We start from the raw sequence: 24,634 nt of genomic DNA, 5'->3' as shown, positions 1-24,634 counted from the left end.
TTAACAGACTTAAAATGTCAGCAAAAGATGAGACCAAGATGGTTATGCATTTCAAGATTTTGTAAGTAACCACAGGAGTTACATCTTACGTCAGTATATGTAGTCCTGCTGATAACTTGAAAGTTTGTTATTCACAAATTTAGGATTTATTACTGAAGTGTGAAGATTAGAACTTAATTTCCTCAGATTAACAATTATATTCAGTTATGACTGTCCTGAAGTGCTACTGGAATTACAACATTAAAAGACGTATCTGAGAAACAAAAAAATCCTCTGAAGGAATAAAAAATGAAAGCTAATTGTAGACCTCGGCAAGGCTATATAGGACCTAATCTAAAAATTTCAGTGAACAGCTGTTGTTCGTTATTGGCAATGGATTAGACTGTAGATAGGAAAAACATACATGCTATATTCAAAAATGACAATTTCAAAATATTTTACTGAAATCAGTATACAAAAGATTTTGAAGGCTATTTCTCAAGTGGTTATTTCTAAATAATGATGAAAAAGTAGTGATTAATTTCCAAAAATCCCACCGCACAGTTATGTACTTTAAGAGCCTTTTGTTTTTCTAATCATTGCTTCCATCATATCCCACTGCTCTCTGGTAACCTAAAAAAAGAAAAGAGCATTTTATTGGAATTCCACATAATAAATACAAATTTAAGTATCTGTTTGAATGCAAAATAGCAAGGAATTTAATACCTTCTTCAAATCATTGAATTCTCCTGCCATAGAAACATATTCTCCGCCATCCATTCTAATAACCTAGAAAAAGCATAAGCAGTGTTTTAACAATAGCGGGTTTTCTGTAGCATTCTTGTTATGAACTGTGAAACTAATTTTTATTGATTTGGATCAGAAAAACCCATGTTCAAAATGTAATTCAACCATTTTTAAAAGTGTTCTTTTTAAAGAACCATGCATTACAATTAAAAGGGTAATTATGCTTGTAAAGAATTTCAAATTAACAGTTTTTCTTTTATTTTTTTAAGCCCTGGTTTCAGAAATATCAGCAAAACACAGACCATCATCAGGTTCATTGTATAAACAAGATCAACTAAAACTTACTGCTCCATTAACCCAGCTTGCATAGTCACTGCAGAAATAGGCAGCAAGATTTGCAATTTCTTCTACAGTTCCCAGACGGCCACAGGGAATCCTCTCAATCATTTTCTTCTCAAATGTGCCTGTCGGGTCAAGGCGGCTAAAAGCACCCTGAGAATTAAGAGAAACATTTGGGAGCAAAAATTTTCTGTATCAGAAATCAAAATCCATCAGAGATTTGACTCTGCATAAACAATATGGAAGGTAACATTTGTGAGTAAACAGTCTACATCATCTTTGTCAGTAGGATAACAAAGAAGTAGGGAATTGAAAACAGAATTTATCCCTGTTGCGCTGATACGCACCATGGTCTATCTATGAAAAACAAAAGCGGTTAATAGTCTTTGTTTCTCAAACATCCTTGATAAACACTTGAGAAAATAAGCAAGACTCAAAATTGCTGCATGGACAGAGGAGAGGAACAAGGAGAGAAAAAGAGCAGGAAAGTGACAGAAAAATTACATGTGACACAGACTAAGTAAATCTGAAAAGAAAAGAAAAAAAAAATTAAGTTTGATCAAATTGCCCAATGGCTAGAACTCAACTAAGTCACTGGAAGTTTTAGTATTTGAATAGCTTGGAATGGCATGGGAAACAGAAGAGGTTTTTTGTTCTTCCTGGCTTCTCCATAAGGAAACAAACTCCTCAGGCAAAATCAGAAATGTATTAGTAACATTTATGTTAAGTTATTGAAGTTATGAGAGAGTTCGAGCACACCGTAATTTATGTAATCATGGCTGTACTCACATCATTTAAGTCTTCTATTGCCATGTTTTCAAATGCCAGTTTATAAGCTTAACAGTATTGTGCTTAAACACTTTTTTCTCTTCCTATCATGACTTACAACACTGTTTTTTAAAGACATGGATGTAGCCTCTAAGACAGAAAGCCTCAATTTTGAAATTTCAGGGAAATTTTAACTTGGAAGCAGTATCACAAATGTAGTACTTTATTAAGAACACATAGTATCTCAAGTGGGATATACGCTATTAGTTTAAATCAGAAACATTAATGTGAGGTAGCAGTATTGACATTTCAAGCAGTTAGCTTGTCAAAAATTATGAGAATCTATAAATCGAAGTGATCTTGCCACATGATATCATGAATGCCAAAAGTTTATATGGATTCAAAAAGGATCAGAACAAACTAATGGAAGAAAAAAAAAAAATCCATCAAGATGGTTACAATCTTAAGTGATATCAACTGTATCAAACTCCCTGAGCCGTGCACTGCCAGAGGCTGGAGACATGAAGAAATGTCATTAAATGTTTTTCTTCTACTCTTGCCTAAAGATAGTAGATACAAGGACTGGAGGACTTTTGGTCTGATCCCATAATGTTGTTTCAACATTCTTATAACCATTATAACTTATTTCAAATAAAACTAGTGAGATTCTGTTCTCATATACCTAAAAGAGAGTCTGAAATTTTGGAATTGTTGAGATGTTTTGTTTAAAAATCAGGAGTTCAGGCAGAAATAGGCACTTTTACTCCACCACGTGTAAGAATTCACTTCATTTGACAAACTAGATATGTACAGCTGGTAAGAATCAACATCAAATACTTTGATACAGCATTTCTTTGAAACACTAAAAGAAAATTCCATTTACATTAATGTAGTAGGAGGGGCAGTAGCAGGTTTCAAAAGTTCAAGAAACTCTATTTTACAAAAGAATTATTGAGAAGTAGTGTGTCCAATATTCCAGCATAATCTTGACTACCACGGAAATCATACTTGAATTTAATGGTTACAGAAAAGGTCAGATTACCTTAAAGTTAAGTCTGTGCTACAACTTGTATTTAAGGCTCTGTTTCACTTCATGCTATGTACCTTTGTTTTTATTGGACCTGGTTGAATCACATTGAATCTCATGCCATATTTACCCCATTCAGCCGCAAGAGACCTAAAAATTCATTAACAGAATGCATCAATATTTTAAACACAATATTTAAATAATGCTATTCAGAAAAAAAATTATTTAAAACTGAATCAAATATGTAAATACTAGAATTTTCCTGCAAGAGGTATTTCTACTTAAGGGGTTTTTATGTTCTTAACAAAAACATTTCAGAGAAGAAAAAAATAAATCCTACTCACAAACAAAGGAACATGGATTTAATAGATGTATCAGAGATAAAGCAACATTAAGGAGCAATTCTTTCTCTCTCACAAACCATACAGATTATTTTGGCACCTAAACTCCTTGACAAACAACTGTTAGGCCCCCATCTTTCTCTGGTAATGTAGACTATCCTACAAGTATACATTTCTAACATTTACAACACAGATCTCATATTAGATGTTTTGAAGTAACATAAACCAGAGGTTACATTCTAAAATGGGACCAGTAGAATAATTTTGCCTTATGGCAAAATTTTCTCTGCATAAGCAATACTTCAGATAGATGATCTACTACAGTGAATGAATTAGTTGGCTCATAAAGCCTCTGAAAAGTACACACTCCAGTTACAGCTTTATAGAACAGAAATCAAGACCTTCTCTCATTTTTTTTCTGGATAAAGATTTCTGCTAACTACAAGGCTGCCAAACTATTCAATTCCTTCTGCGAAGTGCAAAGGCGGATCCATTTGCTGTGAAGGACTGCCCTATAGTTAATAATGATAGAAATCCTTTTGTTTGCTGAGTAACCTGCATGTCACATGATGCTGTTCTGAACTAAGTATAACTGACGTTAATTTAAAATAGTGATAGGAAATACATTTCTTTATGAAACTACATAGGTGAAGCAACAATATATTCCACCCAAGTACAAGTACACCTTTTCCTGAGACAAAAGAAAGTGCAAGGCATTATAGACCTCAAATAATTCCCCTAATAACTGGCTTTAAGTGCTGGTTTACCTATGAGAATGCAAGAGAATCTGATTATCAGAACTTTGTAATTGAAACTTTAGAACTTGCTGTTGCCAAAAGAAGTATTTCCACTTGTCCTTATCTCGTCCTTGTGATAAAAATCATCACAATTACAGCAGTTAATACTTCCTTCTGTAAGAAGCTGTCAGCATACTATTTTCTTGCTAGGAGACTGCAGGATGGAAGGTTCTCTTAGGATACAAAGGAATAGGAAGACCATACCAACTAGCTCCATTTTCATAGATCAATAACCTTATCTCAAGGATGTGAAAAGCAGAACACACGTTTTGCTGTACTACTCACTTGCTCATTGCTTCTACACCAGCTTTGGCAGAGGCACTCGGCAACACAAATCCTGAACCACTCTCTGCATAAATTGTTGTAATAGCCAGGAATGCTGCTCCTGGAAGTATCAAAAACATTTTAAAAAATTAAATCCACAATGAACAAACAAAAAATGCATGAAGATCAAACTCTGAACATAAAGTAAAAATCAACCTCAGTGGTACAGAAGTTTGCAGCTCGAGCATTAGTGATGTCATTTCACTCTGGGTTGTGAAAAGATATTTTAAAAATCTAGTCTTGGAAGCTTTGCTTTCAAGTCTTTTTATCTCAGTTCCCTCTTTTCCATGAATGTTGCTGCATGTAAGTGTACATAAGTATTGGTAAGGTCTAAACCCTCAGATTTTTACTGATAATGAATTTACACGTGCAAATCGGTCTAACTGGAGTGAAAGCCTAAGATCTTACAGGGTCTTTATAGAAGCTGCCCTAGCCCAGTAGTCCTTAAGCAGGTAATTTACCCTAATTTCATCAACTCTTGCCGGAAAAAAAAAAAAATGAGCATTAACAATTAGGTTTAGCATGATCTTAAAATGACACAGTTTAAGGCTTGATTTAAAGTTCATGCAAAAAAAAAAAAAAAGAGGTTTTAAGAAATTTTCAGAAACTTCTTCTGCAGTAGAGCTTATGACAAATTTAACCTGTGTAACTTTTTCCCGTTATTATCACAACAAACTGCATTATAAAAAGATCACTTTCTTTTACATATTTTATAACAGATTTAGTAAAAACATTATGGAAAATAATGGAAACTGAAACTGTTTGTTTAATCTTTCTCTTCTAGAAGCCTGCAAATTCTAATTGTCTGATCAATGACTAGGCATGAACTTACTGTAACTGGGAAATGGAGGACAAGGGATGACAGTTCACTACTTACGCCACAGTAACTAAAATAACTGTTCTACTTACTGTATTTTAAAAATAATTTAATTAGAATAGCTACCCAAGGGGTATTTCTAAAACAATAAACGTTACTGATAGAATGCATGTGACAATTAAGTAGAGCCAGCTAAAAATTTACAGTAATGTTACACAAGAGAAACTACAAGGAATCATAAACAAGCATCAACAGATATGCCAGCAGACACCCAGAAAACACAGATCCTATTTATAAAAAAGTAGTCTACAGTGAGAAACTTTGAGAAGAAAAATCAACACAGGCAAAAACCACAGAACAACTTTGAAGTTACCTAGAGTTGATTGTTAATTATATATTTTGCAGAATTAAACCATAGAATTTTTAAAATACAAGTTAAATAGAGGTGAGTTGGATGAACCTAACACAGAAGCAAGAACGAGTTTTACAGCTCTGAAGTTTAAAGCACACTTCAATTCATAGACAATTTTTATTTCTATAACCTATATTCATAAAATAGACAGTATCTAATTAACTCCTCTCAATTTGTAAAACTTTGCTGCATAAATAAATAACGCACTAGCAGATTACAAATCCCTTTTAAATACTAGTACAAATGTAGAGTCTAAAAGTAGAGCACTTTTATTATTTACTAAATTAGGTTTAACGTAGGTCACACTGTAGATCTAAAGGATGTGCCAGTGTTCTAGTAACTGTCAGATGTACAGCACCCTCACAGACTGTATTTGCATTGGGTAGCATCTCCATCACTTCAGAAACCAAAGTCTCTGCTCAAACTTAAAAAAAAAAAAGCAAGTAAAAATAAAATGAAGGTGGAGAATGAGAGGACAAACAGGTACACTTGATTTACTTGCAAAAACATGTCTTAAAGAAAGCCTTAAATAAAAAGTCTTACATAGAGATTGAATCCCCTAGAAAAAAGGCATGCAAGTAATGGCAAAAGAAATTCACATGTTTTGGAAGCTTCAAGTGAAAGGAAAAGAGACAACATGGAAGTAACTTCTGGATTTTGCTGAATTTGAAGGTGGAAGCAAGGAAAATAGTTTTCATTCAACAGCAGCAGAGACAAAGGCATTTTTAAAGCTGTATTTCACATTACTGTAGGGAGACATTGCATGCATTTGGAAGCCATAAAGCCTGCCAATTACAGTAGTTTGCTATACTGATATAGTAAGTCAGAGCTGGGGATGGGTTTTCTGCATGGGAATACTAGCACTAGAATGGTGGAAATTATTTTTTTCATGTGCTGCTAAATTATATGTGGGAAATACCTCATCAACTGACCAAAACTGTTACAGACTTACTGAAGCAACATTAACTTTATATTGTTATCATTAAATAGCATAAACACACTGAGCACTTTTTGGAGAGGAGTTCTGAAGAAATTCAATTAATTCAGGAGTGAGAGAAATACAGTGCAAATACAAAAGGATTATTTCAACATAGTGACTGCACCTAGAAAATAGGATTCAGAATTGAGGGCAGATGGAAAACCATAATATACTTCATTGCTTTTAAATGCTATTTGAGATGATATCATTCTGATCAAAAACTAAGCTCAATGTTTTTCAATTCATAACTAGATGTTAATGTAAAATGAAAGCAGCTTCTTTTACATCATCTATGATATAACACAGAAGAGCATACATTATCTTTCCCTTAAAGACAATAATTTGGTTAAGTAAATCCTTGGCTAAATAGTATACCAAAGAACTATCATAGTTTTAAGGCAAAGCCAAAATATTGGATTAACCTCCTAGGTGGTCTAGAACTAAGAATTATACCTGGGAAACTAAAACCTAATACTGATTTCAATTTTTAATTTCTTTTTCAAATTATCTCAAACTTAATGTTCTCTGGTGCTATTAGTCAAATAACACAGCTATGAATTTTATTTATTTAAGCAAGGAGGAAAAGTCAAATTGATACCCTGACTTGCTGTTCGTTTACATAAATGCCACATGTTCAGTTGCACAATGAAACCAACATAGATAAGAAGACTCAAAAGAAAAAACAATATATATTTTAAACAGAGTCTTATTTTTAAAAATTTAAAAATGTTTTACAGCTAGTACAAACTCTGCAATCAGCTTTTTTTATTCAACCTCACGGTGTCCGGGTCCAATTTTAAGGGCAGACTCTACAATGAAGTAACTGCTAGCCAGTTCTGCTGTGTGATGTTTAAGCACGGCTTTACTCAAAATGAAGCTTCTTTCTAGAAAATATGTAGAGTATTAAAAATTGTGGTTTTTTTCAAACTCCCAAAACTGCCTATAATAATAGTAAGGACAGGAAAGCAAGTAATAATATTACGTTACAATGCTTAGTTACCATTAATCCTCAACTTAAGATACCTTTCTGTACTTTAATGAGCTCCTTTCCAATTTCCAGCGTTACGAAAGCAGTACCATTAAGCACAATATCAGTTATCGTCTTCCATGCATTAGCAGAAAGTCGTTCAGAAGGGGAAATAAAGTTTCCAGCTGCATTGTTTATCACAACCTGAAACACATGAAGAAAAATCTAAGAGTTAGCTAAAAATACAAAGAGAAGTAGAGAGACATAGAATACAAAGAGAGAAAGTAAAGAATTTATCAGGAACTTCTTAGTGTTTCCACGTAGAAAAGAAAAATATCCTCATCAAAAGAGGTACAGGGGGAAAGGGAGTAGCGGGGACGTGGAGGGGGACTGAGAGAGAGAGAAAATAGTCCATCAGAAATTTTAACTTCAGCAGCATAGATATGTATGAGTAACAGAAAATGAGATGTATTTCCAAACTGCTGTAGTTACTAATCTAGTTCTGAGGAATTGCAAATGAGAGGGTGACTTAAGTCACTATTTTCCATAGCGTCTCAAGTACATCCTAACAGAAAAGTTTGTCCCCACCAAGTTCCAAGATCACATATCATATTTAATGGAATGAATGCAGAAGAATAAAAGCAAAAGACGTTCATGTATCTTGATCATGAAAGTCTGGATTAGCTGACTGTTGCATAACAGGAAGTCTAACGAAAAATAAGAAAGATCCAATTATGATTTAGAGAACTGCAAGCAACTACTACAAAACATTTTCCATTCAGATGTATATCCATCGCTTGTTGCCTTTCTACAAACAATAATTAGGCAGAGGATACTTTCAATGTATCATCTGCCTGGCCCTTTAAGCTAGCAGTTGGGATACCTTTTTTTAGGGGACTAAGAACCACATTAAGCAGTTCTTAAACCAAAACCTATGTGGCCAGATCTTGTGTATTTAATAATAATATAATGTGCTGAAGCAATAAAACAGTGTATTACTTATGGAATAGCATCAGATTCATGCAGGTTCGGACATAAAACAAAGTCTGTCCTGAAGAACTTATGAGCTAAATTAAGACATTAGAATTTCTGATACAAAAACAGAGCATAGCATATATCCCATTAAATAAAACAAATAAAACACAATAGTCATAAATTATACATACAGATGCCAAATACAATTTAAAAGCCTTCCTACATTTTGAAGAAAATTAAAATGAAATCCAAGCATCTCAAGATACTGAGGGGGTACTTGAAACACTGAATAAATATAGTGAAGACATAATAATAAAACCAGTGAACTAAGGATTGCACGATACAATCTTTGAGGTATGTAGATACAAATGACCGCCAAAACAATTCCTGTGACAAAAGAATGATTGCTTTCTACTTGGGAGCAACAGTTTTGGGGATGAAATGAACAAAACAAAGCTAAAAGGAACACGATACTGCCATTAACTTCTATCTTTGAGATCTCACCTCACATGCACAGTGGCAGTAATACCCGGGCTTGCAGTATTCATAAATATATGTCATGTCTGTCACTAGGAGAAAAACTAGACAACAAGAACTGAATATTCAATTTACTCTGCAGTCTCTTAAACACACAGAATATGTGAAATGAAAGAGAAAGGAAATGCCTGTAAAGAACAAGTCATGGGAACTATTTGTTTAGAAAATTACTGGTGTACTAAAAATGTAATATATAGGAAGAAGTCTCCTCCTCCTCTGCACACACTTAAAACCTGGAGATTGTGGTGTGCTTTGGCCAAAAAATGCAGTAATTAGTAGTCAGAATATTATCCAGGTATTTGTCTACAAATCAGGACAGTGACCTGCCTTATTTTATACCACTGTTATAGCATACAGCTGTGAGAAAAAGTTTCTCCACTTCTTATCACATTTAAAATTCAGTAGGTTCTCTCCCATGTTTGCAGGAAGCTACTGGTGAATGCAAAGCATCTACAATGCACATGACAGTTTTAAATCTACAATAAACAATTCTAAATCTCACTGACTATGCTTTGCATCGATGTTAACATACTCATCATGCTTTCTATCAGCTAGCAGAATCTGAGTTGTTTCAAGATCAAACCAGAATTTGGGGCCTATCATTGTTCAGACTCCACCAGACCACCCTTCTCAAAGCAACAGCCTGATGTTAACGGCTAATGCCAAACTACTAAAAACCAGATGCTTACCCTGACTGAAGATTTTTTCTTGATTTTATGAGAACTTAGTTTCCAAGAATTTAGTTTCCAAGTTAAAGCCTTCTTTGTGTATTTTAATGAGCTAAGCAAGGACCAAAGAAGACCTTTACTATTACTTCCATTTCTAATTTGTGAGATGTTCTGTTAACGAGCAACAGGTGTAATTTGGTACCAACACAGGTCACTCACCTTTTCAGGAGGATTTAAGGGCAATATTCTGTTCACTTAATTAATCCAAAGATCCCCATCATAACTGTCCCACTGTTTTCAAAGAAATTGTTAGTCCTTAGAGTAAGGACAACAATGTTTGGTCTGTTTGGCCGCTAAGTATTTGAAGAACAACAGGAATAGAGTAACCAGTCTGTTAATGTTAGCTTTATCTTGAAGTACAGACACTTTTGGTCTAGTGTCTCTTTAAATTCCATTAACTTTCTATCATAGTCATTTTCTCCATACCTATTATGCAGAGAATTTTCAGTAATGAAGACTGAAGTTCCTTCCTTTCACTAGAGCACTTACATCAGGATGTCCTGCCACTTGGACTAGTTCGGCAACAGCATTCTTAACTGAAACTGGATCTCTCACATCACACTGGATGGCATGAACCTATATAATAAACGGAAAGGCAGCTGTAAGAATTCAAAACCATATCACTCATAAATTAAACAAGCCCACTGAAGCACATAAATGCATAAAAATCCTATAACCACTTAAAGTACAGTAACTAATACATTCTCAATTCTGTAAAACTTTACCTTATTCCCTGTTTTCGAAGAAATTTCTTCTGCTGTTCCTTTCAAAACATCGAGCTTCCTAGAAATAAGTATAAAATGTCACTAAATTTCAATTAAATGCAATTACAATTCAGATTAATAAAAATCTGGTGATTTTTTCCGAGCAAATATGAGCTAAACTTTAAAATATCATTTAATAGGTGTGTGCGCACACGTGTGTTGCTGATCTTCAAGGAAACTCAGAAGTGACTACAGTAAGAGACTATCTTTAGCTAACCAAACATGCTGAGCTAGAAAAAATATTTTCATTCCGAGTGCATAATCGTAACAAACTTAGTATTAGCTACTACTCTACTAGTATTTTTGAAGGGACATGCATATTCAGATTTAAAACTAAATATCTAAACCACTATTTGGATGAATGTCACAATACTTCTGTTTATTTCGATTAAAAATTAGATTGTTTTTCTAGTCTTTGCTGTAGCGCTACGTAAGAGAACTGTTTAAAGATCATCTTTGTTAAGGGAAAATCAGGGCTGTTTTTAAAGTCTCAAGAATGAAGAGGAATGGCTTTAATTCTTTACTGCAATTCAAATCTGTATCAAGAGCTTCTGCAATAATACATTCAAAATGTTCAGCAAAGGCCATCTCAATTTTGTGTTCTTTTTCAAGCTTCAGTTGAATTTATGTCTAATATGCTGGGTTGTTTATTTTGATGCTGCATTTCATGGAAATGTGTTTAGTTTATTTCTACTATTGCTACTGCTGGTTACACCATTAGACACTTTTAGATGGATCTGCAAGTTCCTGGTATTTACAATATGCCATTATAATTTAAAAGTGTACTGAAATAAACAGGACAAATTTATCCATTCTATGAAGAAGAAAACAAGATCCATTATAAATAAGAAAACAGATCTAGTCAGTGTTCAGTACTAAATGAAAGCTCTAAAACATCTTCATTAATATTTACCGGCTTGCTATAACACACTTGGCACCTAAACTGGACAAAGTTGTTGTCATCCCTTTGCCAATCCCAGTACCTCCACCAGTTATAAAGGCCACTTTCCCTTGAAAGGTATTTGGTGGCAACATCACTTTTTGAAGAGGTGAAAAGAACGCAGCTTGAGGTGCACTGATGTCTTGATGCAGCACATTTGGCCCACGGCTGAAAAACTGAAAGAAAAAAAGAAGAAAGTCAGTTTTTTCTCATTTCTGTACACAGCACTGTTACGCAAGATTAGATTTTCTTATGACACTGGAGGTAACAACCGTAACTGCCTGATTATACATGGAATGTTGGAATTATTAGATAAAATTATATTAAAACACGAAGATCATAGAATCATAGAATGGTTAGGGCTGGAAGGGACCTTCAAAGGTCATCTAGTCCAACCCCCCTGCAAGGAACAGGGATATCTCCAACTAGATCAGGTTGCTCAGGGCCTCGTCCAACCTGGCCTTGAACGTCTCCAGGGATGGAGCATCCACCACCTCTCTGGGCAACCTCTTCCAGTGTTCTACAACTCTCATGGTAAAAAATTTTTTCCTAATATCCAATCTGAATCTACCTCCCTCTATTTTAAAACCATTACCCCTTGTCCTATCACAACAGGCCCTCCTGAACAGCCTCTCCCCATCTTTCCTGTAGGCCCCCTTGAGGTACTGGAAGACCACTATAAGGTCACCCCGGAGCCTCCTCTTCTCCAGGCTGAACAGCCCCAACTCTTTCAGCCTGTCCTCATAGGAAAGGTGCTCCAGCCCTCTTATCATCTTCGTGGCCCTCCTCTGGACCCTCTCCAACTGGTCCATGTCCTTCTTATGTTGGGGGCTCCAGAACTGGACGCAGTACTCCAGGTGAGGTCTCACGAGGGCAGAGTAGAGGGGGAGAATCACCTCCCTCGACCTGCTGGCCACGCTCCTCTTGATGCAGCCCAGGACGCGGTTGGCCTTCTGGGCCGCAAGAGCACATTGCCGGCTCATATTGAGCTTCTCGTCCACCAGTACTCCCAAGTCCTTCTCCTCAGGGCTGCTCTCGATCCATTCACCACCCAGTCTGTATTTGTGCCTGGGATTGCCACGACCCAGATGTAGGACCTTGCATTTGGCCTGGTTGAACTTCATGAGGTTGACACGGGCCCACCTCTCCAGCCTGTCGAGGTCCCTCTGGATGGCATCCCTCCCTTCCAGCGTGTCGACAGCACCACACAGCTTGGTGTCATCAGCGAACTTGCTGAGGGTGCACTCCATGCCACTGTCCATGTCACCAACAAAGATGTTGAAGAGGGCCGGGCCCAACACGGACCCCTGAGGGACGCCACTCGTGACCGGTCTCCACTTGGACATCGAGCCGTTGACCACTACTCTCTGAGTGCGGCCATTGAGCCAATTCCTTATCCACCGAGTGGTCCATCCATCAAACCCATGCCTCTCTAGTTTAGAGAGAAGAATGTCATGCGGGACAGTGTCAAAAGCTTTGCACAAGTCCAGGTAGATGATATCTGTTGGTTGACCCTTGTCCACCGATGCTGTCACCCCATCGTAAAAGGCCACCAAGTTTGTCAGGCACGATCTGTCTTTGGTGAAGCCATGTTGGCTGTCACCCACCACCTCCTTGCTCTCCATGTGCCTTAGCATGGTTCCCAGGAGAATCTGCTCCATGACCTTGCCAGGCACAGAGGTGAGGCTGACCGGCCTGTAGTTGCCCGGGTCCTCCTTGTTCCCCTTTTTAAATATGGGGGTTATGTTCCCTCTCTTCCAGTCATTGGGGACCTCGCCAGACCGCCACGACTTCTCAAATACAATGGCCAGTGGCTTGGCAACTTCATCCGTCAGTTCCTTCAGGACCCGCGGATGGATCTCATCAGGTCCCATGGACTTGTGCACCTTCAAGTTCCTCAGATGTTCCTGAACCTGCTCTTCAAGTACAGTGGGTGGTGGTTCATCCTCACAGTCCCTGCTAGTTCTTTCCACAGCTTGGGTGGTAAGACAACATATCTTCACATAAATGCTAACACTAGACTAGGAAAGTACCTGAGCTATTTCTAGATGTTCCATCTCAACTAGAGAACTATTGAAAAAAATATTTTAATAACGACTTTTTTTATTTTGAAAGTAAGTTATTCTTACGTCTGTCTCTCTTACTAAAGTGTGTGGAAAATTATTACCAACTAATTACAGACTCCTAGCAGGATCTGGGTTTCAGATTCATACATGTACTGCACTTTATGCATAAGGAGTTTAGCCTTAACAAATCCATGTGATTTTGAAATTACATGTATATATATTTACAAACTCAAAAGCTTCAGTAGTAGCTTCAAGGCTTTGATCCTTTACTACTGTAGTCAATGAAACATTCTTCTTTACTGGAGAATGAGGCAGAATCAAACTCCATGAGACCTGTCCCAATCATTACTACAGCTGCTAAGCAAACCAATGCCAACTCCCAGACAAAATTGTGCAAGGTTTGGTTATCGGCATTACATTCTGATCCAGGAGAAACACAGTAAAACAGCTCTCAATGAACTGGTCCTTGGAAAAAGACACATGGCTGGTACGTGTTTAAAAACATATATGAAAAGAGAAGAAAATTCAGCATTACGTCTAGTGATCCATGTTAATATGAAAGCATCTCATTAATGCAATGAGAAATTTGTAATGTCAGCAAGAAAGTCACAGCAAAAATAGCCAAGAGGCTATTTCTAGCATCCTAAAACACTAAACTAACTCAAACCCTAAACTAAATACCGAATTAAATGCCTTGGGACAGCAGCATTACAGCAGTAATTCAGAAATTCTCCAATTATTTAGAATAAAAGTTACCTTTAACCTGAAGCTGCAAATACTTCTAAGTATGACAAAACTAGACTATTTTTATTTTTGACGTGCAAAAAATTGTAAGAATGTCATATTTCTTTTCTCCAATACTAGTTTGTACTTTAGCATTTAACGTGTTTATCTGAATACAAAAAATTCTAGTATAATTTTAGGACAGAAAACTGAATGGTCACTCTTGAATGGTGGCGTTAATAAAAACATGCAATTGTTCAATAGGTTGACTCGAAGAAGAAAAGTTATTTTGAAGTAGTAAAAATATTACAACTTGTTCTATTTACTAACTCACATTTTCAACACTAAAATTAAGAGGCAACATTTGTACTGGTAGCTGAATAATCTGTACATGCCACAGCTATAATGCGCAGGGATGAGGGTTTCACAGAGCTTAAAGCTGGCCTGAGAAAGTGTGCATGTGAATTTTTCTGTATGGTAATACACTTCCATGTGAGTAACACAGGTGAAAACAGAGACAATAATCATGGAATCACACTGCCAATTTAATGGAGTCTTGTTCCAAAGAAACGATGAAACAAAAACTAAGAGTGAAGAAGAGTTGTGGCCACTATGTAGAACAAAATGAAGAAAGTAAAGCTCAAACTAAAGCTAGAATTATCACAAAAGTAAAGCAGTGCAGCAAGTCCTACAGCATTTATATATTAAATGCATACTTTAGGGATTCTTTCTGGAACCTGGGCTCTTCAGCTACAGCTTCTGACGAAGAAAAAAAAAATAAACCAAAGGCAGTTCTAGGGAAAACAAGCAGCTCAAATGGAAAATCCAAAGAACATCACGATATTTTTCTGAAATAACAGAATTCTACAAATCAGATTTGCCACCAAATGTCTGTAAAATACTGACGATTTATTTTTTTTAATTCTCCCAAGGAAAACAATATTTGCATGTTTTCACAGAGTACCAAAACACTATTAAGGGTCCAGGAAAGGAGCGTGTGAATATTCTCTTTCGGGTCTTTCTTAGTAGTCCCCTACTCATCTCATCTCTCTTCCGCTATGCAGGGAGAGTGAAGCGCTGCCTCTGGAGAACTTCAGCTCACTGCAGAGACTGCAAATCCAGACGGCGTTTGGATTCTCTTTTCCTCCAGTATAACGAGATGACTGGAGATAAATCCCTACGCAGTGCTGAGTCTCCCTGACCAGGTGCTCTGCTAGGGACGGACCTCGCCCGCTCCTCTCGCTCACGGCTGCAGAACCTGCGCAAGCAGCTCTCCCCCTGCCCGGGGGAGGAAGATGAGGGCGCCGGCCGCGGCAGGGGCAGGCAGGGAGACTGCACCAGGACTAACAACGCAGCGTAACGATACCAAGCAGCCGCTGAAGCTGGTATAATTCAGCAATCGAGACTGCTATCGTCTCGTTACCAGCTTGCACCAAGGGCTTCCGTCACTCAATCATTCTACCATTTAAGGTCAAGGTTTTAAATTAAACCTCAGGGGTAAAGAGGGATATAAAGAAGCCAGGTAACAGCATTTTTTATAAAAACAAAACAAAACCAAACCAAACCCAAACATGAACAAACCAAAAAACAACCTTCACCCAGCGGGTGGAAGCAAATCATGGGAAGCACCACCCAGGCAGCCGCTGGCGAGCAGCACCGTGCCGGGCACAGCTCGCCAGGCAGGGCCTCCAGCAGCACCCGCACACATCAGCCATGCCACTGCTCGGACGGCAACGTTCAAACCACTTCACCTAAATCGCACGCATGACTTTGCTACCGGGACCACCAGTGCCTCCACAGCCCCTGCTGAAACGGGAGAGAAACGGGAACCGCCCCGCGGTGGGGCTGGGGGCCACGTCCAGGGCAGCACAGGCCGCACCTCCGCGAAGGCTCCCGGACCCGCCGCGTCCTCTGACGGGACGAGGGCGCCCGGGCAGCGCCGGGGGAGCGGGGGAGGAGGCCGCGGAGCACTCCCGAGGCGCCGGCCGGCTGCCCTCGGCCCCACCAGAGCAGGGAGCGCCTTACCCGCCCGGTGCCAGAGAAGCAAGCCGCGGCAGCGCCACGGGCACCGCGCCGCCTCAGCCACGCCGCCGCCATCTTTCCCTGCCGAGGGCCGGGGGTGGCGGGGGCCGGGCTGTGCGCCTGCTCCGCGGCCGGGGCCAGCGCCCGCCCCGGGGCAGGAGGCGGTCCGGCCGCCGGAGCTCCGCGCCGTCCGCGGGCCGGCGGGGCTGCGCCGTGGGTAGCGGTGCGCCGCCGCCACGCTTGCCTCAGCGACTGCAGTCGGGAAAGCAGCAAGGCCGCCGCTGCACCACAAAACCGGGGCCTCGCCACCCGCCCCCGGCCAGGGGCTCGTCCGGCCGCTGCCACCGACCCGGGCCCCCGAGTTCCAGCTGCGAGGGACCGATGGCGCTCGGTTCAGTTCGTGTGTTTCACTGGGTTGGGATTCTTTACAGCAAATGATTCACTCAATGCTGCTTGAAGGACTCTAAATAACTATTTTTTTTTCGTATGTGGTCTAAAACCAGGAATTGATGTGCCCTCTGTACCCTTAGCATGGCTCCTTTTCAAGCGGCCCTGCCAGTTCTTGGCATGTGTTTTTAGGGGAAAGGGATTGTTCTTTTAAGAAACACGAGAAGAGCAGTGGCACAGCAGTCTGCTGATTGGGATTCCCGAACGGAGCGGGTAACACAGAGCTGATTTGGGTGATACTGCCCTGAGCGCAGTCGTCAGTCGCTCCCGGACAGCAGCAGCTCCGTGCGGGCTCCACTGCACGTGCCTACACCTTTCACCTCGCTGACTGCTGCGAAAGGCGCTTTGCTGGAGAGACCAAGGCTCCTCGTTTCCAATTCAGCACTGCCAACTCTGAAAAGGCCTGAGCCGCCTTTGAACATTAAACCGTGTTATTTTACAGGGGATTACGTGAGCAAGACGTTTGATTCATCTGTGTTGAGCACGTCGACTGAACAGTTGGAAGGGTAGTGACTGACTGATACCCACCCTTTCGCACAGCCTGGGTAGTAAGGCAGAGGTGCTCGCAGAGTCGTATCTGGCCATCAGGATGGCAGGGTAAGGGGGTGGGGGAGTAACACAGTAGCTGTAAGAACCTACGGATTCAATAAAGCTGCCGATTTTGAGGAGAAGAGACCACACCAACGGATCTACGCGGTTACAAAACTCAGCATGAAACACAACAAGCCTATCAGTGGGTCTATACTATCAACTTCTGAATCAAGAATTATGGGGAGACTACTAAATACACACTGCCATGGAAGAGGCATCAGAATTAAAATCCTAAGGCTTAGGATTTTATATAAAATGTATAAAATGGTCAAACAGCTCAGTGTTCAACATTTAGAAAAAATATTGTTGATGCTCTGTTGGTACAGTAAGTTCTAGAACACGTAAGATAATTATTGGTCCTGCATAGCGCCCGGCAGCCACTGAGGCCACAGTGCAACACCACTAAGCAGTAGTTGCCACAGTATCATTAAAGCTGTATGTCAAATTCTGGTAGATGTTAAAGAGGCACCGTAAGGCAACATTTCATTACAGTTAGTTAATTCAAAACACATTGAGTCTCAAGAGATTATGTAATCACTGAACAAAAAAAAAGAAAGTTAGAGAAAGGCAGTGAATATAGTTCAAGAGGTGTTTTAAAATAAACAAATACAGCAGAATTTAGAAAGCTTTACTGGAATGAAGCTAACTCGTAAGAGGAAACAAACTACAAAAGCAAACCCTTTTTGCATTGGAAAATACAAATGTGCCAAGCAGCTACCTCTGAAAGAATCGTCGTATAGTCATGGTAAAAGTGAACAAGACAATATGACCAAACTAAATTTCAGAAAATGTTTTTCAGCAACTTTCATTGATGAGGTGCAATTCCTATACCATACCTGTTATTTTTTGGTAATAAGAAGAAAGTGGTCTCCAAGACTAGGTAGCAGACAAAATTAAAAAACTGCAATAACTCTTTCATGTCTCACAGTCTAAAAATACAATTGAAGGCTGACTACCTGCATTTTACAAGGAAAATAAATTGGCCTAATAGGCTATTACTCCACTTTATAAAATCCTACTTCAGTTTGGGTGATGCTTATTTCCAAGTTTAGGAAGTGTTTAAGAATAGCTTAACTGAAATATTAAAGCATCCAATGTCTAGTTTAAAGTATTTCAGGAGGTTTAAAGTGCAGAAAATACTTGTTTTTTAAAAAATCTTCTAGGGTAACACGAGAAATTACAAGACTGTATAGCTAACATCTGTAGGGGAAAAAGTAATTAAAAACCATAACACCTAGAAAAGCATGATCTGAAAGTGTCTAACTAGCACTAGTCTTCTGTAAAGAGAATTATGTCTCAATAATCTCTTACAGAAATGCCCAAGAGGTAATGAATATATAAGAGCTGGAAGGCATAATTTAAACTTTCAAGGGTTTGGCCAAGTGGCATAAAATAGAGCTCAGCAGAAACCTGAGTCCTCGTTGTAAACTTGCATGCCTGGGCTGTTTCTGCCAAACTACCTTGACAAAAGAAATGCATACCACCTGGTGATAAAATTTTAGAACAGTCCAGGAGACTTTCGACACAAAAGGCTACTAAGGAAAAAAAAAATCCTAGGTCAGGGATAAAATATTAAGATGGACGTAACACAGACCTACATTTATGTTAAGGGCAGATTTTAATGATAGATGACCTCAATATTCTGTTTAGATACGGTTTCACGGAGGTTGGTAAACTGTGGTACTATTTCACCAGTTATATGCAAGTTAAGCCTGTAGTCCGTATGAATATCTGAAATGCCTCTTTCTGCCCTGACAGTCTCTGAGTTTGAGACTCTGCTGAATGCTTTATTTACGATCTGAAAAAAGGAACAAGAAAAAAAACCCAACAAATAGGACAGACACTTAGGTCAATCAGGATCAGCGAGACAGCAAGAACCCAAGAAGTCTAGAAGGTAAATGAATGAGAAAACACAGTACCAGAAAATAAAATTAAATTGGATAAATGTGGCGAAATGGAAAGTATAAACATTATAATGGGTTTTACAGGATTCATACAGTTTCTTATGATGATGATTTGTCATATGAGGTGGTGATCACAAAAGTCAAGCCAATAGGATAAGACAAAATAATGAGAACAATACAGAGAATATTTAAGTACAGTTATATAAAGCTGAGAAATAGTCTTATTTAGGATATGCTCTATTTCTGGTCACCCTAGCTCAAAACTAACTGAAATTGCAAAATTATGAGGGACTGAAAAAAAAAGCAAAGAAGATGAAGAAAACTTGCAAGAAAAGAGATTAAGGAGACTGGGATCATTTATCTTAGGAAAAGCGTAGGAGGGAAAATATAAAAAGGTATCTAAGTGAACATTTAAGGACAAAGGATACTTAAAGTCATAACACATGGAGATTAAACAGACTGTGATTTTACAGAAACAACATTTCTGACTGACAGCTCGTGTTTCATAGAACTGTAGAATCACAGAGTGGTTGCGGTTGGAAGTTACCTTAAGGATCATCTAGTTCCAACCTCCCTGCCATGGGCAGGGACACATTCCACTAGACCAGGTTGCTCAAAGCCTCATCCAGCCTGGCCTTGAACACCTCCAGGGATGGGGCAGCCACAAATTCGCTGGGCAACCTGGTCCAGTGCTCAACCTGCCTCACCACCCTCAGGGTGAAGAATTTCTTCCCTAGATCTAATCTAAATCCACCTTCTTTAAGTATAAAGCCATTACCCCTTGTCCTATCACTATACGCCCTTCCAAAAAGTCCCTGTCCAGCTTTTTTGCAGGTACCCTTTGAGTACTGGAAGGCTGCTACAAGGTCTCCCCAAGAGCCTTCTCTTCTCCAGGCTGAGCAAGCCCAACTCTTTCAGCCTGTCTTCATAAGAGAGGTGCTCCAGCCCTCGGATCATCTTCATGGCCCTCTTCTGGACCCGCTCCAACAGGTCCATGTCCTTCTTATGTTGGAGGCCCCAGAGCTGAAAGCAGTATTCCAGGTGGGGTCTCACAAGAGTGGAGCAGAGAGGGAAAATCACCTCCCTTGACCTACTGACCACGCTTCTTTGGGTGCAGCCCAGGATACAGTTGGCTTTCTGGGCTGCAAGCGCACATTGGCGGCTCATGTTGAGCTTCTCATCCACCAGCAACCCCAATTACTTCTCCTCTTGGCTGCTCTCAATCCATTCTCTGCCCAGCCTGTACTTGTGCTTGGGATTGCCTCGACCCATGTGCAGGACCTTGCACTTGGCCTTGTTGAACTTCATTAGGTAATCACAAGACGACCTCTCCAGCCTGTCAAGGTGTAGTTCCCTGGGTCTTCTCTTTTTCCTTTTATAAAATGGGGGCTATGTTTTCCCTTTTCCATTCAGTGGGAACTTCACCAGACTGCCACGACTTCTCAAATATGATGGATAAGGGTTTAGCAACTTCATCCGCCAGTTCTCTCAGGACACCTGTGGATGCATCTCATCAGGTCTCATGGACTTGTCCACCTTCATGTTCCTTAGATGGTCTCAGACCTGATCTTCTCCTACAGTGGGTGGTTCTTCATTCTCCCAGTCTCTGCCGTTGCCTTCTGTGACTCAGGCAATGTGACAAGAGCACTTGCCAGTGAAGAATGAGGCAAGGAAGTCATTGAGTACTTCAGCCTTCTCCAAATCCTGGGTAACCAGGTCTCCCATTTCCTTCTGGAGAGGGCCTACATTTTCCCTAGTCTTTCTTTATCACCAACATACCAGTAGAAGCTTTTCTTGTTGCCCTTGATGTCCCTGGACAGATCTAATTCTATCAGGGCTTTAGCTTTCCTTACTTGGTCCCTGGCTGCTCGGACAATTTCTCTGTATTCCTCCCAGGTTACCTGTCCTTGCTTCCACACTCTGTAGGCTTCCTTTTTGTGTCTGAGTTGGTCCAGGTCCTCTTTGTTCATCCATGCAGGCCTCCTGGTGTTTTTGCCTGACTTTCTCTTTGTTGGGATGCACCGCTCCTGAGCTTAGAGGAGGTGATTCTTGAATATTATCCAACTTTCTTGGATCCTTCTTCCTGCCAGGGCTTTATCTCATGGTACAGAAGATCCCTGAAGAGGCCAAAGTCTGCTCTCCTGAAGGCCAGGGTGGTGAGCTTGCTTGTCTCCCTCATTGCCACCCTAAAGATCTTGAACTCCATTTTATGGTCACTACAGCCAAGGCTGCCCTTCAGCTTCACATTCCTCATCAGCCCTTCCTTGTTGGTGAGAACAAGGTCCAGCATAGCACCTCTCCTCGTTGGTTCATCTATCACTTGGAGAAGGACGTTATCATCAGTGCATTCCAGGAACCTCCTGGACTGCCTATGCCCTGCTGTGTTGTCCCTCCAACAGATATTGGGGTGGTTGAAGTCCCCAGTGAGGACCAGGACCTGTGAACATGAGGCTGCTCCTATCTGTCTATAGAGGGCCTCATACACTCGGTCTTCCTGGTCAAGTGGCCTGTAGCAGACCCCCTCTACTTTATCACCTGTCCCTGTCCTCCCTTTAATCCTGACCCATAAACTCTTGATCAGCTCCTCATCTTTCCCCAGGTGGAGCTCCATGCACTTTAAGTGGACTTTGAAATAAAGGGTGACACCTCTTCCTCATCTCCCCTGCCTGTCCTTCCTAAAGAGCCTGTATCCTTCCATTCCAACATTCCAGTCATAGGATTCATCCCACCGCATCTCCATGATGCCAATAAGATCATAGCCCTGCAGGTGTGCACACATCTCTAACTCCTCTTGTTTATTCCCCATGTTCTGTGTGTTTGCATAGAGGCATTAGGTTGGGCCTCCATGGAGCAGAATTCCTGGCTGGCATTCCTTCCTGCTGCTCTTCAAGTGCTCTCAGCTTGTCAGGGGCAAGCCTGATATTATCCCCCTTCCCCTTGAAGTCTAGTTTAAAGCCCTGTCAATGACCTCTGCTAGCTCATGAGCAAAGACCCTATTCCCCCTGTGAGAAAGGTGAAACTCATGACCTCTGCTAGCTCATGAGCAAAGACCCTATTCCCCCTGTGAGAAAGGTGAAACTCATCTCGTGTCAGCAATCCTGGTGCCATGTAGGTCATCTCATTATTGAAAAGCCTAAAATTGTGGCAGTGACACCAGCTACGGAGCCACGTATTAATAGAGTGGGTGTGTCTCTTTATTCCAGTGTTGCCATCTGCAACTGGAAGGAGAGAGGAAAAAGTAAACTGTGCTCCAGATCCCCTTACCAACCATCCAAAGGCCCTGAAGTCTCTTTTGATTGCTCTTGGACTACACATTGTGGCTTCATCACCACCCACATCGAAGAGCAGTCACGGGTAACAGCCGAGGGCCGTACCAGGCTAGGAAGATTCCTAGTCATGTCCTTAACTGAGGCCCCAGGGAGAAAGCGGACTTCCCAAAAAGGAGGGTCTGCCCAGCATATTGGACCATCTGTTCCCCTCAGAAGGGAGTCTCCTACACATGTAACCCATCTTTTCTTCCTCATGGAGGTGGTCGTGATACAGGGGGTAGGCCTTTTTTACCCTGGCAACACCTCTGGTGTAGATGGACCAGCATCCATTGACTGGACTTCCACATCCAGAGCCTCAGACCTGTTGTACAGAGGTACCTTGGAAGGTGAGGTGGGCAATTTACATTTCTATATGTTTTAAATTAATCTTTTCCTATAAGAAAAATGTTATCCCGAATTCCTCCACTCCATTTCAACTCCATGGGTTTTCTGATGCTAAAACTCCTTAACTAACTGTCGATATATCTCCAAAAATTTTTGCTGTTTTGCAAAGATTACCAATATTCCTTACCTGAGAAGGAAGCTGATTGCTCAGTAGGAAGAAATCTGCTCTCCTGCCGCTGGGTGATATCATTATGGACATTAGGATTTTGACACCCATTTCCTTGTGAGCTGCATAGCACACGGGGAAATGGGTATTTTGAGCCATACCTGAAATGCGTGTGACTGGAGTCATTCATAGTACCTTCTCTGGGCCTATCCTCTGCCCTTCATTTCCAGAACATTCAGGTTAACAGAGTGTAGGAGACCAACTGGAAGAACTGTTACAACCTAACACCAAGGCTAACTTGTGACCTCCTGGAACAAAAAACTGTTTGCTCAGGAGGGTGCAGACAGGCAAGAGACAAAAACTCAGGAAGGGAACAGGGAGTGGAGATTCCCTGAGGCTTTTCGAGGACTGTCTCAAACACTTGCAAGATGCGAAAATCCTGAAGTGAAACTGTCTGATCTGGGCCCTGAAACAAAACTGCAACCTGGGCAGAGGGACAGTCTGTAGTGAACGGCAGACATAAAAGGGGAGGGCAGGTGCCATTAGGTGGGACTTCTGAACAAGCGTCCCTACACACCAGAGTCCCTTGTTGGCTGGACCAACACTGGAACCCTGACCGGTAATATTTTTCTCTCCTTTTCTCTTCCTTTTTATTCTTTTTTTTTTTCTAGTAAATAACACAAGATATAAAACCCCACATGCGTGACAAGCAGTAAGTATTTCTGCTATCTAATGACTTACCAATGAGCCTAATTATGGAATAGAGGTGGTTGTTTACCCACAGACCTTGAGTGTTTTCTCACCTTATTCCCCACAGAGAGGGCCAGCGAATCTGAGTCACCTCTGCCTTCTTCTGCCATTACATCTGTGGACCCTTAACTGGGATGCACTGTGGTCACAGGCAGGTATTTGGGAGGTGACACAGAGCAGCAAGTCTTTGGTAAGCTGCTGAATGGCCTTCAAGCTCCCAGGCATTTTTTTCTTTTACTTAAAATTTTATTAAGTTAATTTCTTCATCCAAAAGTTGCTTTCAGTTAAGAGATGAATCTCCGTTGTACTTCCTGTTCCGCATGCGAAGCATTTTGTCAGGGACATGAGTGTACTATGAAGGGAGCACAGAGGGACCCCTGTTGGGTGGGGGGTCCCTGCCCAGGCTCACCGGGGCCCCACCTGCACCCGGCCCCTCCGCCCAGGAGTCCCTCCTCGGTCCAGCCTGGGGCTGTCAGCCCCGGCCGAAGCTGTTTCAGCAGCTCCCGGGGGCTGAACGGGCCCTGGCCAGAGGGCAGGGGAAGGGAACAGACCCCAAGTCACGCTGGTGAGATACCAGCGACCTCCCCACGGCCGGGCAGGCGGGGGGGGGGAGGGCCGCGCCTCCCGCTGCGCATGCGCGCCGGGCGCGGCTCCACGGGCTCCCGGTAGCCCGCGCTCTCCCTTGCCTTCCCCTCCCCTCGCACCGCGGGCCGGCAGCCTTGGCCCGGGTCCCTCCCGCAGGACGCGGCGGTCCCGGCAGCAGCAGCGAGCGAGGGGCTTTCTCTTCCCTTCTGGGCCTTGCCCCGGCTCGCCGGGGGCCGCTGGACAGAGCCGGCCCCCCGCGCTGAGGCGCCCCTCGTCGCCCTCCAGG

The 24,634-nt window shown here is 41.2% G+C and overlaps 1 protein-coding gene across 1 annotated transcript; it reads right to left on the bottom strand.

The window, feature by feature from the left end:
* Window positions 1-312: 312 nt before the first annotated feature.
* DECR1 (2,4-dienoyl-CoA reductase 1) lies at window positions 313-16,327 on the bottom strand. The gene is made up of 10 exons (XM_086608726.1): window positions 16,256-16,327; window positions 11,415-11,617; window positions 10,463-10,520; window positions 10,227-10,313; window positions 7,554-7,701; window positions 4,284-4,383; window positions 2,938-3,010; window positions 1,072-1,218; window positions 706-768; window positions 313-612 (listed from the first exon to the last, which is right to left on the bottom strand). Exons 1-10 carry the CDS (start codon window positions 16,325-16,327, stop codon window positions 553-555), a joined length of 1,011 nt encoding a protein of 336 aa, XP_086464852.1. The 3' UTR covers window positions 313-552.
* Between the last annotated feature and the right edge of the window lie 8,307 nt (window positions 16,328-24,634).

The sequence above is a fragment of the Tauraco erythrolophus genome, chromosome 3 (assembly GCF_009769465.1).
Source record: "Tauraco erythrolophus isolate bTauEry1 chromosome 3, bTauEry1.pri, whole genome shotgun sequence".
In the NCBI taxonomy this organism is placed as follows: Eukaryota; Metazoa; Chordata; class Aves; order Musophagiformes; family Musophagidae; genus Tauraco; species Tauraco erythrolophus.
Note: the sequence above shows the minus strand (reverse complement) of the source record. Positions and strands in the feature narration are given on the sequence as shown.